General features: G+C 51.8%; 1 protein-coding gene across 4 annotated transcripts in view; it reads right to left on the reverse strand.

The window, feature by feature from the left end:
* Positions 1-6,286: 6,286 nt before the first annotated feature.
* The window catches only part of CSF2RA (colony stimulating factor 2 receptor subunit alpha), a 39,163-nt gene continuing 30,447 nt past the window's right edge, over positions 6,287-15,002 (reverse strand). For 3 of the 4 annotated variants that reach the window (XM_068962052.1, XM_068962053.1, XM_068962051.1), the window contains exons 10-12: positions 14,794-14,890; positions 8,906-8,987; positions 6,287-7,783 (exon numbers count right to left, since the gene is read on the reverse strand). In XM_068962052.1, the coding sequence (XP_068818153.1) occupies positions 7,688-7,783; positions 8,906-8,987; positions 14,794-14,890 (275 nt within the window). In that variant the 3' untranslated portion in view covers positions 6,287-7,687. The remainder of the gene's footprint in view (positions 7,784-8,905; positions 8,988-14,793; positions 14,891-15,002) is intronic. The other variant, XM_068962054.1, reaches the window with a different exon arrangement.

The raw sequence follows: 15,002 nt of genomic DNA on the forward strand, positions 1-15,002 counted from the left end.
GCTGAGTTTTAAGCCAGCATTTTCCACTCTCCTCTTTCACTGTTATCAAGAGGCTCCTTAGTTCTTCTTCGCTTTCTGCCATTTTCAGCCCAGCATTTCTCATGATGTACTCTGCACAGAAGTTAAATAAGCAGGGTGAGGAAGTACAGGAAGATGTGAGTGGAAAGCGTCTGCTCTGGCCCTGAGGCTCCGGGGTGCGGGGTTACCTGTGGGAGCTGACGCAGGGGAGGAGACAGAGAAATTCGCCGGAGGAGGCGCGGAGGCTGCGAATCTGCAAACCCATGTGCCTTTTCACCTCTGACCTGGCACAAGCACCCACGGAAGGACCGGGGATGCCTAGCGTGGCCCCCGGAGCCAGCAGGCACCGCCCACTGCAGAGGCCGTCCCCACCCCGTGCCTCAGACAGACGGAGACAGAGAGACGGGCTCCCGGGGACCCTGAGGCCCCAACCAGTCAGCTGCTGCCGCTGGGAGCTCATCTGAGAGAGAGAGAGAGACACAGAGAGACACAGCCGGAAACTGTGCAAGTCGGCAGCGACTCGGTTTGTTCTGCGGTCCCGCCCACAAATGACATTTCCTCAAGTCTCATGTTTCTGTCTTAACTGCTGGGTTTCATCACCTTAAAAGACAGAGTCGGCCGGGACCGACTCTGCTGCAGAACTCTGCGGGTTTCGCTGCAGAAGGCCCTGAGAACGCTCGGCAGATACCGGCTGTTTATCTTCTCCCTCCTGGCTTCGATAATAATTTCCTACGATCGCCGTGCGCTCGTTCGCTCCGCCGCGCCTGACGCTCCGCCGCCCCGTGGACTGCAGCCCGCGAGGCTCCTCTGTCCCCGGGATTCTCTAGGGAAGCACGCTGGGGTGGGTTGCCAGGCGCTCCTCCGGGAGATCGTCCCTCTGCTCTCCTGTCTCCTGCGTTGCCAGGGGGATTATTACTAATGGACTTTATTTTTTCACAGTTTTGGCTTTTCAGAGACACCTCGCAGGAGGCACAGAGCGCCCGTGGACCTCTCCTCCGCCCTCCCCTATTTTCCCGTGAGCCCCCTAATGAACATCCTGCAGCGGGCAGCCTGTACATCTGTTACCGTGGATACGCTGATAGTGAGACACTGCTATCGATTGGGATGTGCTGTACATATTCCCGGGGTGGTCAGTTCATGCGTCCCTGTCCAGGTGACAGCCCCATTCATTCACATGCTTCCCCGAGGGGGTGGCTGGGAACAGGCTTTGTAGGTGTGACTCAAGTTCACAACCAGCTTGCTTGAAGTAAAGAGAACAGGCTCCAGTGGTGGTGAGCCTTGTGTAATCAGGTGAAGTTTTTCATTTTTTTAATGTGTGGGGAGGGAGATTTGAAGCAAAGAAAAAAAAAACGGTCCATGCGGTGGTGGGCCTCATCTAATCAGGCAAAGGTCTTTTATGGCCGGTGGGGGTGCTTGAAGCAAAGCGAAGAAGCTCCATGTGGTGGTGGGCCTCATCTAATCAGGCAAAGGTCTTTTATGGGGGGGCTTGAAGCAAAGAGAAGAAGCTCCATGTGGTGGTGGGCCTCATCTAATCAGGCGAAGGTCTTTTATGGCCGGTGGGGGTGCTTGAAGCAAAGCGAAGAAGCTCCATGTGGTGGTGGGCCTCATCTAATCAGGCAAAGGTCTTTTATGGGGGAGGGGCTTGAAGCAAAGAGAAGAAGCTCCATGTGGTGGTGGGCCTCATCTAATCAGGCGAAGGTCTTTTATGGCGGGGGGGTGGCTTGAAGCAAAGAGAAGAAGCTCCATGCAGTGGTGGGCCTCATCTAATCAGGCGAAGGTCTTTTATGGCGGGGGGGATGGGGCTTGAAGCAAAGAGAAGAAGCTCCATGTGGTGGTGGGCCTCGTCTAATCAGGCGAAGGTCTTTTATGGCGGGGGGGTGGGGCTTGAAGCAAAGAGAAGAAGCTCCATGTGGTGGTGGGCCTCGTCTAATCAGGTGAAGAGACTTTTTTTTTTTTTTTAAATTTGGCCGCACTGCACAGCATGTGGGATCTTAGTTCCCCGACCAGGGATCGAACTGTCACCTCTTGCACTGGAAGCAGTGAGTCATAACCACGGGACCACCAGAGAATTCCAGCTAAAGTCTGGAAAGCAGACATGGAGGTTTCTCAGAGAAGATGAAATTCTGTCTCCAGAACCGCAGTGTCAACTCCTGCCTGGGTGTCCAGCCCGGCCCCCTGACCTGCGGACTTCACACTCAGCAGCCTCACAATCGCACGAGCCAATTCCTTGAAATCAGCGTCTCTCCTTCCTTATGCATTATCTATCACCATACGTGTCTACCTTTCTCCAAGTAGCTATGTGTAGCTGCATCTCTTTCTATATATAGGTAGATATCTGTATATCTCTCTTCGTGTGTATACAGTTGGCCCTGGGTTCTGCACTTGTAGCTGAGGAGGGCCAGCTGTATAAGATTCTGTCTCTCCCTATATGCATCTATACACATCCATACGTATATCCACACACACACACACACATAAATCTCTATATCCACAGCTTACATCTCATCTCTGCTGCTGCTGCTGCTGCTAAGTCGCTTCAGTCGTGTCCGACTCTGTGCGGCCCCATAGACGGCAGCCCACCAGGCTCCCCCCTCCCTGGGATTCTCCAGGCAAGAACACTGGAGTGGGCAGCCATTTCCTTCTCCAATGCAGGAAAGTGAAAAGTGAAAGGGAAGTCGCTCAGTCGTGCCTGACTCCTAGCGACCCCGTGGACTGCAGCCCACCAGGCTCCTCCGTCCATGGGATTTGCCAGGCCAAGGGTACTGGAGTGGGCTGCCATTGCCTTCTCCGACATCTCATCTCTTTCATCTATGAATTACATATGTACCCATCAGTCGATCTGTGTCTGCCTATATACATCTATAGCTGTCCATCCATCCATCATCTACTATTTAGCTACTCTCTACTTACCTATCATCTCTGTCTACCCGTCCATCCGTCTACCTATGTGTCTGTCTGTCTGTCATCTCTGCCTACCTATCTACTGATCCACCGATTTTTCTATTTATATATCATCTCTGTCGACCTAGCCATCATCTCTGCCCACCTATCGAACTGCCTGTCTGTCTATCTAGCATCTCTGCCTGGCCTCCCTGGTGGCTCAGAGGTTAAAGCGTCTGCCTGCAATGCGGGAGACCCGGGTTCCACCCCTGGGTTGGGGAAAGATCCCCTGGAGAAGGAAATGGCAACCCACTGCAGGACTCTTGCCTGGAGGACCCCATGGACAGAGGAGCCTGATGGGCTACAGTCCACGGGGCTGCAAAGACTCAGACACGACTGAGCGACTTCACTTTCATCTCTGCCCACCTGCCTGTTTACGTACCTATTTTTCCATTCACCCCTCACCTCCATCCACCTGTCTGTCTGTCTGCCTGCGTACCGGTCTACGTACCAGTCTATTGTCTGTATGCACCCGTCTCCCTCTCCTCTCTATTCACTCGTCTCCCTATTTCCCTACCAGCTCTATCTACATATCCAGCGTCTCTGTCTATTACCCGTGTCTATCTTCCTATCTATATCTGCCACCTACCTATTTACCTATCGTCTACTTTACCCATGTGTCGTCTCTGTCTGCCTGTCCATCTATCTTTCTACCCATTGGTCCATCTATCACCTGCGCCTACCTACCGATCATGTCTGTGTCCGCTTGTCTCTCTCTCCACCGACCGTCTGTATCTATCAGCCATATCTGCGTTTATGCCTATCATCTCTACCTGCCTATTTACCTATTATCTCTACTACTATTTGCCTATCTGTCTACCATCTCTACCTACCCGTCTGTCTCCCTATTTATTTATCATCTAAGGAAATGGCAATCCACTCCAGCACTCTTGCCTGGAAAATCCCACGGATGGAGGAGCCTGATGGGCTACAGTCCCTGGGGTCGCAGAGTCGGACACGCGACTGAGCGACTTCATTTTCACTTTCTATGAACCCGATCATCTCTGTTTGCCTATCTGTCTACCTACTTACCTAACATCTCTACCTACCATCTCTCTCTCTCTACCACCTCTCCCCACCCGTCTCCCCGCCGATCTCTCTGTCTATCCCATCTATCCACCCATGCATCACAAATCTCCACCCTGTTCGTCTTATTTCTCTGGAGAACTCTGACTGCTACGGTTTCCCAGTTGCTTTGAGCGGAGCTGACCCACCAGCAAGGGTGTGGCTGAACCTTCAGTGGTCTGCAGGCAAGAGATCAGTCCTGAATATTCACTGGTAGGACTGATGCTGAAGCTGAAAATTCCAGTACTTTGGCCATCTGATGGGAACAGCCAACTTATTGGAAAAGACCCTGATGCTGGGAAAGATTGCGGGCGGGAGGAGAAGGGGACGACAGAGGATGAGATGGCTGGATGGCATCACCGACTCGATGGACATGAGTTTGAGTGAGCTCTGGGAATTGGTGATGGACAGGGAGGCCTGGCGTGCTGCAGTCCATGGGGTCGCAAAGAGCTGGACACGACTCAGCGACTGAATAACAACAAGGAAGAAGCTGTAAGTTGGGGGGAATTTCAGATTCAAAGACGAACGTCACTCACACGCCGTCCACTTCCTCCTTCTCCACGTGACATGTTCTCAGCTTCTTCCTCGGGAGCTGGCTCTCTCGGGGTGGGAACTATTCTCTGCCTCCCTCCCTCTCCTGGACTGTAATAGCCCACCGGGCTCCTCCGTCCATGAGATTTCCCAGACAAGAATACTGAAACAGCAACCCACTGCAGCATTCCTGCCTGGAGAACCCCATGGACAGAGGACCCTGTTGGGCTACAGTCCATGGGTTCGGAGAGAATCTTACGCGACTGAGCGATTCACACACACACACACACACACACACACCCCACTCCCAGCGCCCACCCTCCACCCCGGGGATCCCATGATGCTGAAACGGACCCTGCTCCATGCATCCATGCCCGGTAACTCAGTCCTAAGTGAGCACATCAGCTGTCTATTTCAGGATGTGACTCAGCCAGCTGCAGAGCGGCCCCGAGAAGGGCCCCAGGAAGCACGTGCTTGCCCTGTGCCTTCCTGCACGGAGAGGACCCAGGAGGCGGCTGGGGTCGCCCGGACCAACCCCACCAGCCCAGCTGTGCCAGCTTCCTCATCCTCCCAGGCACCACTGCAGACACCAGTTCCCGATACGCTCGACTCCACGGTCACTGGTTCCTGCAGGGGCATCGTGGTGCAAACCACAGGTCTGGGTTTGCGTCGTGGTGCAAACCCAGGAGGGTATACAGCTGCCTCCCGGGCGGCAGAGACAGAACAGCTGGGCCAGCAGCCTCAGTGCCAAGCAGGGGCCAGGAGGGGACCCTTCTGGGGGGAACAGGATGGGAGGGGAGCTGGGGGTATCAGATCCTCCGTGCCAGGGGCGTCTGGTTGAAGAACTGTTTCCTTTTTCTCACTACAATAACCTTCTTGCTGTTGTCCAGCCGCTCCATCGTGTCCGACTCTCTGAGACCCCATGGACTGTAGCCCCCCCAGGCTCCTCTGTCCATGGGATTCTCCAGGCAATACTGGAGTGGGCTGCCCTTTCTTCCTCCAGGGGGTCTTCCCAACCCAGGGATCGAACCCGCGTCTCCTGCACTGGCAGGCATATTCTTTGCCAGGGAGTCACCTGGGACGCCTCTAGAGTGACTTGACTTTTTTTTTTTTTAATTTTAAAGTATAGTTTCCCTGGTAGCTCAGTGGTAAAGAATCCGCCCGCCAACGCAGGAGACAGAGGTGTGATGCTTGGGAAGATTCCCTGGTGGAGGGCACGGCAGCCCACTCCAGTGTTCTTGCCCGGAGGGTCCCATGGACAGAGGAGCCTGGGGGGCTACGGCCCGTGGGGTCGCAGAGACTCGGAGACGACTGAACACGTGGCTGACTTACAACACTGTGTTAGTTTCAGGGGTACAGCAAAGTGATTCCCTTATGGAGACATACATTTTTCTCAGACCCCTTTTCATTATAGTGTCTGACATCATATGGAATAGGATTATCTGATTCCCTGAGGTATACCATAAATCTCTGTTGCTTATCTATTTTACGACTAACACTTTATATCCATTGATCAATTTACAGTTCACACTTTTAACCCCAAACATCTAAATTACCCTGCTCCCCCGCCCATGAACCCTACCTGCCTTTCCCCATTGGCAACCATCCTTTTGGAATCTAAAAAAATGAAATAAAAGCAATGTGTGTACAAACAGAAACAGCAAATAGCTCATGTTTCCTGAGTTCTGTAATATTCACATGCTAAAATGACACAGCTGTTGTCTCCAGATCATTTCTAGCCCCGATGCGTTTTCACCTGGCAGTGTGTCAGCTTCCAGGTCATTTTCCAGCATGAAAAACCGGTTCCCCAAGGCTTCTGATCCCAGTCTCTTCAGACCCCTCCTGGGGAGGGGGGTCCCAGGCAGCCCAGACTTCTGACTGACCAGCTTATAAGTCAGGCTTCCCAAGACCCCCTCCGTGGGGCTGGGTAATTGGCTAAAATGGCTCACAAAGCTCGAGAAAAGACCGGAGTTTAAAAAAAACAACAAAAAAGGCTTTGCCGGTTTGTGCAAAAAGCGTACGACTCAGCTGGTTTTGGTGGAGGACTCCAGGGGAACGGGAGGAATGCACAGGACATGTTATGAGGGGGAAGAAGGGTGGGGGGAAAGGGGCCTCTACACCCAGAGGGTGACGTTTGAATCTGCAGGTCTGGGGATGGCTCCCGGCTCAGCCAATCTCCCCTCTTTGGGACACCGTGCGGTGGACAGAAAAATGTCCCCAAGGACGTCTGCGTCCCCTCCCCGTGTGGTGGACAGAATAACATCCCCAGTGATATCCTAAATCCCGGAACCCACAAACGGGTTGCCTTCCGACACAAGGAATTTAACAGCGGTGAAGAATGCCAGGATCCCGAGATGGAGACTGGGTCGTGGACCACCCGCCTGGGGGTCAGCTCATCACAGAGACTGTTAAAAGAATTACACAGGAGACCGTACGAGGTGTTAACGGATAGATTCCTGCCATGCCAAGTCCATCATGGAGGTCCTGTGACAGTAGCCGCTGGAAACTCCTTTCTTTCTAAACTGCAGCTGATGCAGGAAAAAAAAAGAAAAACCAAGACAGGAGGGTGTATTCTGTCCGCCAGTAAAAGCAGAGGCAGGGGAGACGGCGTTCCAGCCCCAGCGGCCACTGGCAGTCTGGACACCTGCGTGTGACGAGGGGATGGGGTTCCAGGAGGCGCTGAGAGGTGCATTAAGTTGTTCAGATTTGAAAGGCATTCAAACATCCCTCCAGCTACAAAAGCACCTTTGAGAAACAGGACATTATCTTTTAGAGTAAAAAAACCAGTTGTTGATTAGTTGGTTCTTCATGACCCCAGAGAGGATCCCAGGCTCCTCTGTCCATGGGACTCTCCAGGCAAGCATACTGGAGTGAGTTGCCATTTCCTTCTCCAGGGATTCTTTCCGACCCAGGAATCGAACCTGAGTTTCTTCGATTCACAGGCGAGTACTTTACCACTGACTTCCTGGGAAGCCTCGTTAAAAGAACAAAAAGATAGAATGCTATAAAAACACAACAATTTAAAAAAGCTTCATTAGAAAACAGTAAATAAAATACTTAAGAAATGTTTAAAAAATATTTTTAAAAAAGTAAACAGCTTCCAGAAAGTCCCGGGTATGGAGACGCCTGGAATTCACAGTTTCGCTGGGGCTTCTGAGACTGTCTCCACGGTTAAGACCTCTTCCTTGTCACCTTTTCCCGCTTCGTGTGTAAACTTCTCCCATAGCATCTGATGGGGGAGAAAGGCAGGGATGTCAGCTCCCCAGAAGCCCCCGGAGGCCCCACGGAGGTGGAGAGTTTAGACAGAAATGGGAGCCTGGTCTCCGAGTGGGAGCTCATCGGCGGCAGATGAGCTGGGGGAGGGACGTCTGAGACTGGCGTACCACACTCACTGGGACCACACGGAGCTCAGAGCTCGGAAGGAGAGTGTCGCGGGACCCTAGACCTCCCCAGGAACCCACCAGGGCATGACGGCAGAACGTGGAGGAGGCGGACGCAGTCCCTGCCTCGGGAAGATGGGCTCGACGGGTGAACCCAAGTGCAGGGGAGGGTTTCCCACATTTGAAAGTGAAAGTGTTAGTCGCTCAGCTGTGTCCAACTCTTGGTGACCCCATGGAGTATATATAACCCACCAGGCTCTCCTCTACTCATGAGGATTCTCCAGGCAAGAATACTGAACTGAGTTGCCATTCCCTCCTCTAGGGGATCTTCCCAACCCAGGGAATCAAACCCAGGTCTCCCTCATTGCATGCAGAGGTTTTTTGTTGGTTTTTTTTTAACCATCTGAGCCACAAGGGAAGCCCAAGAATACTGGAGTGGGTTGCCATTCCGCTTCTCCAGGGGATCTTCCCAACCCAGGGACCGAACCAGGGTCTCCCACATTGCGGGCGGGTTCTTTACTATCTGAGCCACCAGGGAAGCGCGACATATCGGGGGGTGGGGGCGGTGTTTGTCTTGTCCCGTGTCCTTTTTCATCCTGTGTGCTGCCCCCTGGAGATCTGGCTGGGCCCCGTTCAGTCTGTCTCTCTTGTCTCCTGTTCCTTATTGTTTATCGTCCCCTCTGTGTGCTAGAGATCTGGCTGGACCTCGTTAGGTCTGTCTCTGTCTCTGCCATCCCCATCTTCCCCTTCTCTCCTCCTCCTTCTCCACAACCAGGCTAATTTCCCCGGACACAGCTTGCAGACGAAACCCCCACCCGCCCCCACCCTGCCCCGGAGAAAGCCAGTGAGCAGGACACGGGATTCCAGCCTCCTCCTGTGGACCTCAGCTTTGGCTGGGCACAGACGAGCTTCTGGGCTCACCGTTCCCCACCTGTCCATCGTGGCTGGCCCCTCACTCATCCCGGACATACCTCGTGGTCGACTTGTTGGTTATCATTCAATTTATCTTTGATCTGTGGAACCGGAGGGAATAACCTGTGGGTCTTGAGGAACCTGGGGAGATAAGAGACGAGATGAAGAGAAGACGGACAGGCCCACACTTTTGTCCTGGCTCCCAGAGGAGAGGCACGCTATGTTAAGTGCAAACACGCCCTCTGGACTCACGCCTTCAGAACAGTTCCCTTTAAGAATCATAGAAGGGGAGACTTCCCCTGGAGGTCCGGGAGTTAAGATGTCACCTTCCAAGGCAGGGGGTGTGAGTTCGGGCCCTGGGATGCCAGTGTGATCCCTGGTCAGGAAGCTACGATCCCACATACCTCGCAGACAAAAAAACACCATAAAACGGAAGCACGATTGTAACCAATTCAGTAAACACTTTAAAAATGAGGTACATCATGGTATATATACATGATGGACTATTACGCAACTGTTAAAAAGAATGAAACAATGCCACCTGCAGCAACATGGATGGACCCAGAGATTGTCACACTGAGTGAAGTCAGTCAGACAGAGAAGGAGAAATATCGTGTGGCTTCCCTTACATGTGGAGTCTAAAAGGAAATGATGCCAACTTACCTACAAAACAGAAAGAGACTCACAGACTTAGAAAACCAACTTATCGTTACGAGGGAGTGGGGAGATGGGAAGAAGGATAGTTAGGGAGTCTGGGATGGACATGGACACACTGCTGGATTTAACATGGAGAACCAGCAAGGACCTGCTGTCCAGCACAGGGATCTCTGCTCAATCCTCTGTAATAACCTTATGGTCACCAGGGGGAAGGATGGGGGAAGGGATAGTCAGGGAATTAGGGGTAGACATGGACACACTGCTGTATTTAACATGGAGAACCAACAAGAACCTGCTGGGCAGCACAGGGAACTCTGCTCAATGTCACGTGGCAGCCTGGATGGGAGGGGAGTTTGGGGGAGAATGGATACGTGTGTATGTATGGCTGAGTCCCTTTGCTGTCTACCGGAAACTATCGCAACATTGTTTATTGGCTATCAGTTCAGTTCAGTTCAGTCAGTCGTGTCCGACTCTTCAGGACCCCATGAATTGCAGCACTCCAGGCCTCCCTGTCCATCACCAACTCCCGGAGTTCACCCAAACTCATGTCCATCGAGTCGTTGATGCCATCCAGCCATCTCATCCTCTGTTGTCCCCTTCTCCTCCTGCCCCCAATCCCTCCCAGCATCAGAGTCTTTTCCAATGAGTCAACTCTTCGCATGAGGTGGCCAAAGTAACGGAGTTTCAGGTTTAGCCATCAGTCCTTCCAATGAACACCCAGGACTGATCTCCTTTAGGGTGGACTGGTTGGATCTCCTTGCAGTTCAAGGGACTCTCAAGAGTCTTCTCCAACACCACAGTTCAAAAGCATCAATTCTTTGGTGCTCAGCCTTCTTCATAGTCCAACTCTCACATCCATACATGACCACTGGAAAAACCATAGCCACGACTAGACGGAACTTTGTTGGCAAAGTAATGTCTCTGCTTTTGAATATGCTATGTAGGTTGGTCATAACTTTCCTTTCAAGGAGTAAGCGTCCTTTAACTTCATGGCTGCAATCACCATCTGCAGTGATTTTGGAGCCCAGAAAAATAAAGTCTGACACTGTTTCCACTGTTTCCCCATCTATTTCCCATGAAGTGATGGGACCGGATGCCATGATCTTTGTTTTCTGAATGCTGAGCTTTAAGCCAACTTTTTCACTCTCCTCTTTCACTTTCATCAAGAGGCTTTTTAGTTCCTCTTCACTTTCTGCCATAAGGGTGGTGTCATCTGCATATCTGAGGTTATTGATATTTCTCCCGGCAATCTGGATTCCAGCTTGTGCTTCTTCCAGTCCAGTGTTTCTCATGATGTACTCTGCATGGAAGTTAAATAAGCAGGGTGACAATATACAGGCTTGATGTACTCCTTTTCCTATTTGGAACCAGTCTGTTGTTCCATGTCCAGTTCTAACTGTTGCTTCCTGACCTGCATATAGGTTTCTCAAGAGGCAGGTCAGATGTATGGTATTCCCATCTCTTTCAGAATTTTCCACATTTATTGTGATCCACACAGTCAAAGGCTTTGGCATAGTCAATAAGGCAGAAATAGATGGTTTTCTGGAACTCTCTCGCTTTTTCGATGATCCAGCGGATATTGGCAATTTAATCTCTGATTCCTTTGCCTTTTCTAAAACCAGCTTGAACATCAGGAAGTTCACGGTTCACGTATTGTTGAAGCCTGGCTTGGAGAATTTTGAGCATTACTTTACTAGCATGTGAGATGAGTGCAATTGTGTGGTAGTTTGAGCATTCTTTGGCATCACCTTTCTTTGGGATTGGAATGAAAACTGACCTTTTCCAGTCCTGTGGCCGCTGCTGAGTTTTCCAACTTTGCTGACATATTGAGTGTAGCACTTTCACAGCATCATCTTTCAGGATTTGAAAAAGCTCAACTGGAATTCCATCACCTCCACTAGTTTTGTTCGTAGTGATGCTTTCTAAGGCCCATTTGACTTCACATTCCAGGATGTCTGGCTCTAGGTGAGTGATCACACCATCGTGAGTATCTTGGTCATGAAGATCTTTTTTGTTCAGTTCTTCCATGGATTCTTGCCACCTCTTCTTAATATCTTCTGCTTCTGTTAGGTCCAGACCATTTCTGTCCTTTATCGAGCCCATCTTTGCATGAAATGTTCCCTTGGTATCTCTAATTTTCTTGAAGAGATCTCTAGTCTTTCCCATTCTGTTGTTTTCCTCTATTTCTTTGCATTGATTGCTGAGGAAGGCTTTCTTATCTCTCCTTGCTATTCTTTGGAACTCCATTCAGATGCTTGTATCTTTCCTTTTCTCCTTTGCTTTTCGCTTCTCTTCTTCTCACAGCTATCTGTAAGGCCTCCCCAGACAGCCATTTTGCTTTTTTGCATTTCTTTTCCATGGGGATGGTCTTGATCTCTGTCTCCTGTACAATGTCACGAACCTCCATCCATAGTTCATCAGGCACTCTATCTATCAGATCTAGGCCCTTAAATCTATTTCTCACTTCCACTGTATAATCTTAAGGAATTTGATTTAGGTCATACCTGAATGGTCTAGTGGTTTTCCCTACTTTCTTCAATTTACAACATAAAAACTTCAAACTCCAAAAATAAAAGAAAAATAAAAGAAAAGGAGAGACATTAAAAAAAATAATAATGATCCACCAAAAAAGAAATCTTAAAAAAAAATCACAGAAGGACGGCCTCCAATCTTACACTCCAGCGAATATAATATACCCTTTGCGGATGTACTTAAGAAATGCCTAGGAAGGTCTTTCCAGAACCTTCATTCACTGTCTTTGAAGAGAAACCAGAGTATTGGATGACAGAGGATGAGATGGTTGGATGGCATCACCGGCTCGATGGACATGAGTTTGAGCAAGCTCTGGGAGCTGGTGAAGGAGAAGGACAGGGAGGCCTGGCGTGCTGCAGTCCATGGGGTCGCAAAGAATTGGACATGACTGAGCGACTGAACTCAACTGAATATTCACTGTCTTGGGTGCAGAGACGGCAGTGGTGGTATGTGCCCAGTCTTGAGCAGCTTGGAGGAATCCACGCTCTCTGGTTTTAAAAGGCTGGGAGATATACCCAGCCTTGAAGACCACGATTCCAGACTGACACAGTTTGCTGTGGATGGCACACATTTTTAGGGCTATTCCATGGTGCCCCAGCATCTCAGTGGTGCTGAACGAACACATGGGCACTTGTTTTCGTTCTCATGACAAGGAGGCAACTGTGTGACCTCGTAAGATGCTGTGCTGAGCTGAACGGTGGCCCCAAAGATCCACTCGAGTCCTGAAGCCTGGGAAAGGGAGCTTGTTATGAAATGGGGTCTCCGCAGCTGTGACGGAGTGAAGGGTCTGAGATGAGGTCCTCCTGGGCGGGGGTGGCCCTAAACCCAGGGACAGGGTCCTTATAAGACACGGAAGAGGAGAGACACGGACGCAGCGGAGAAGCCACGTGGAGACGGAGGCGGAGACGGGAGGGAGGCGGCCACCAGCCCAGGGACAGACGCCCAGAGCCCCCAGAAGCTGGAAGAGGCGGGGAGGGCCTTCCCCGGAGCCTCTGCAGGGAGCTCAGCCCTGGGACCCCCTGACCTCAGACGTGTTGTCCCTGGGACTGGGGCAGGATGGATGTCTGCGGTTTTAAGCCCCCCAGCTGAGGTCACTGGTTCTGGCAGCCACAGGAAGTCACACAGCTTTTGATTAAAATCAGTCTTTGGTGTTAAAACATGACCCGTGCTCCTGCCTCTACCATCTGTGGTCGGGCTGCCCACGGTCTTCCTCGTGTTCCAAACACCGTGATGCCTTGCAGCTTCTTGCAGCAGGCACTCAGGGTCTCCCCTTGTCTCTGGGGAGACACAGGATACCCAACCATGGTGGGGGCGGGGCAGCCTGGTGACAAAGACGCCTCGGGTCAACGCCCACGGGACCCACACGCTCTGCAGGAGGGTCTCCCCATGAGCCAAATCTCCCCGGGGCTCTGCAGAGCTCGCAAGCTTTATTCTGCACACGCCAGGCTTCCTTCCGGGGCATCTGAGAGAGCCTGCGTGATTGCTGAGCTCATATGACAGGAAAAAGGCTAGCGGGGTCCCTGTGGCGGGGGGACGCCGCCTGTAGTGGCCTGGAAGCTGGGGCTGAGTAACACGCTATGGGAAAAGAGAAGTCTGTCAAGGAGGAACATTCCAAGAATTCCAGATGCTCCGAAAAACACGGAAGCCGGGCCTTGGAGCACAGCTGAGCTGTAAGGGGGCTTTCCTGCTAACTCACATGCGAAAGAATCCGCCTGCAGTGCAGGACAGCTGGGTTCGACCCTTGGTTCGGGAAGATCCCCTGGAAGAGGGCATGGCAAGCCACTCCAGGATTCCCGCCTGGAGAATCCCACGGACGGAGGAGCCTGGCGGGCTATGGTCTACGGGGTTGCAAAGAGTCGGGCACGACTGAGCGACTCACTCTTTCAAAACTTCATCTATCTCTACAAGGATTAAACCAGCTGCTTCTGCAGCTGCTGACCTTCAATCACCTCCCGAAAGAAGTTCAGGGTGGAGAGCAGACATGAGCCACTCTGTGCTCTGGAGGAAAAAAAAAACAAACAAACTGGCAGGACAGGTCTTCAAATAGTTAGATATTCCCAGGAACCGATTTTATGAGCCCAACTCTCGCATCTCCTCATAGCTAGACAAGCAATGAAACGCTTCACGGTGATGTCTGCTCCCCATGACTAGCAGAGACCTTCTGCAAAAAAAAAAATATATATATATGCTTGATTGCGTGAACTCCCGCTTCAGCAAAATCACATATACGCCAACCTGCCTTCCCTGTCTCTTTGCAGCAGCTCCTCAGAGCTATCGAGGCGCTGTGTCCCGGGCTGCAGCCCTTCATTCATCCTTTTGTTCGTTCAGTCGCTCAGTCGTGTCTGACTCTCTGCGACCCCGTGGACTGTAGCCCGCCAGGCTCCTCTGTCCGTGGGATTCTCCAGGCGAGAATCCTGGAGTGGGTTGCCATGCTCTCCTCCAGGGGATCTTCCCAGCCCAGGGATCAAACCCAGGTCTCCTGCACTGCAGACGGATTCCTCACCACTGAGCCCCCAGGGAAGCCCATGGTCCTAGTTTTGCCCCCAAGAAAACATAAACTCGCAACATTCACATTGTGCGATTTTTTTTCAAGTCAACACTGTTTTCCCCAGATAAATTTTCTCATGGAAAATCTACACGGCGGCTTGGACCGCCTGGGGCGTTTGCAGGCTGCCTTCTCATCTCTGTAAGCCGATCGGGGCGGGGCGACTTTAGAACAAGCACGGGGGTTAGCCGACCCGGGACTCCCCGGGGTTACCTTTTGAAAAGGCAGCCGAGGGTCAGGCCACAGACGAGGGTCCCCAGAACCACCATAACGTAGATGTACACCAGGCTGGACTCTGGTTCTTCGGAGCCTGGGGAAGACAGAGCGGGGGGACATGCCAGGGACCCCGAAGGTGCGGGGGAGCCGCTGTCCTCACTCAGCCAGCTCACGGGCTCGCGGACGAGGACGTTCGGCCAGGGAAA

Source organism: Capricornis sumatraensis, chromosome X, assembly GCF_032405125.1.
Source record: "Capricornis sumatraensis isolate serow.1 chromosome X, serow.2, whole genome shotgun sequence".
Lineage (NCBI taxonomy): Eukaryota > Metazoa > Chordata > Mammalia > Artiodactyla > Bovidae > Capricornis > Capricornis sumatraensis.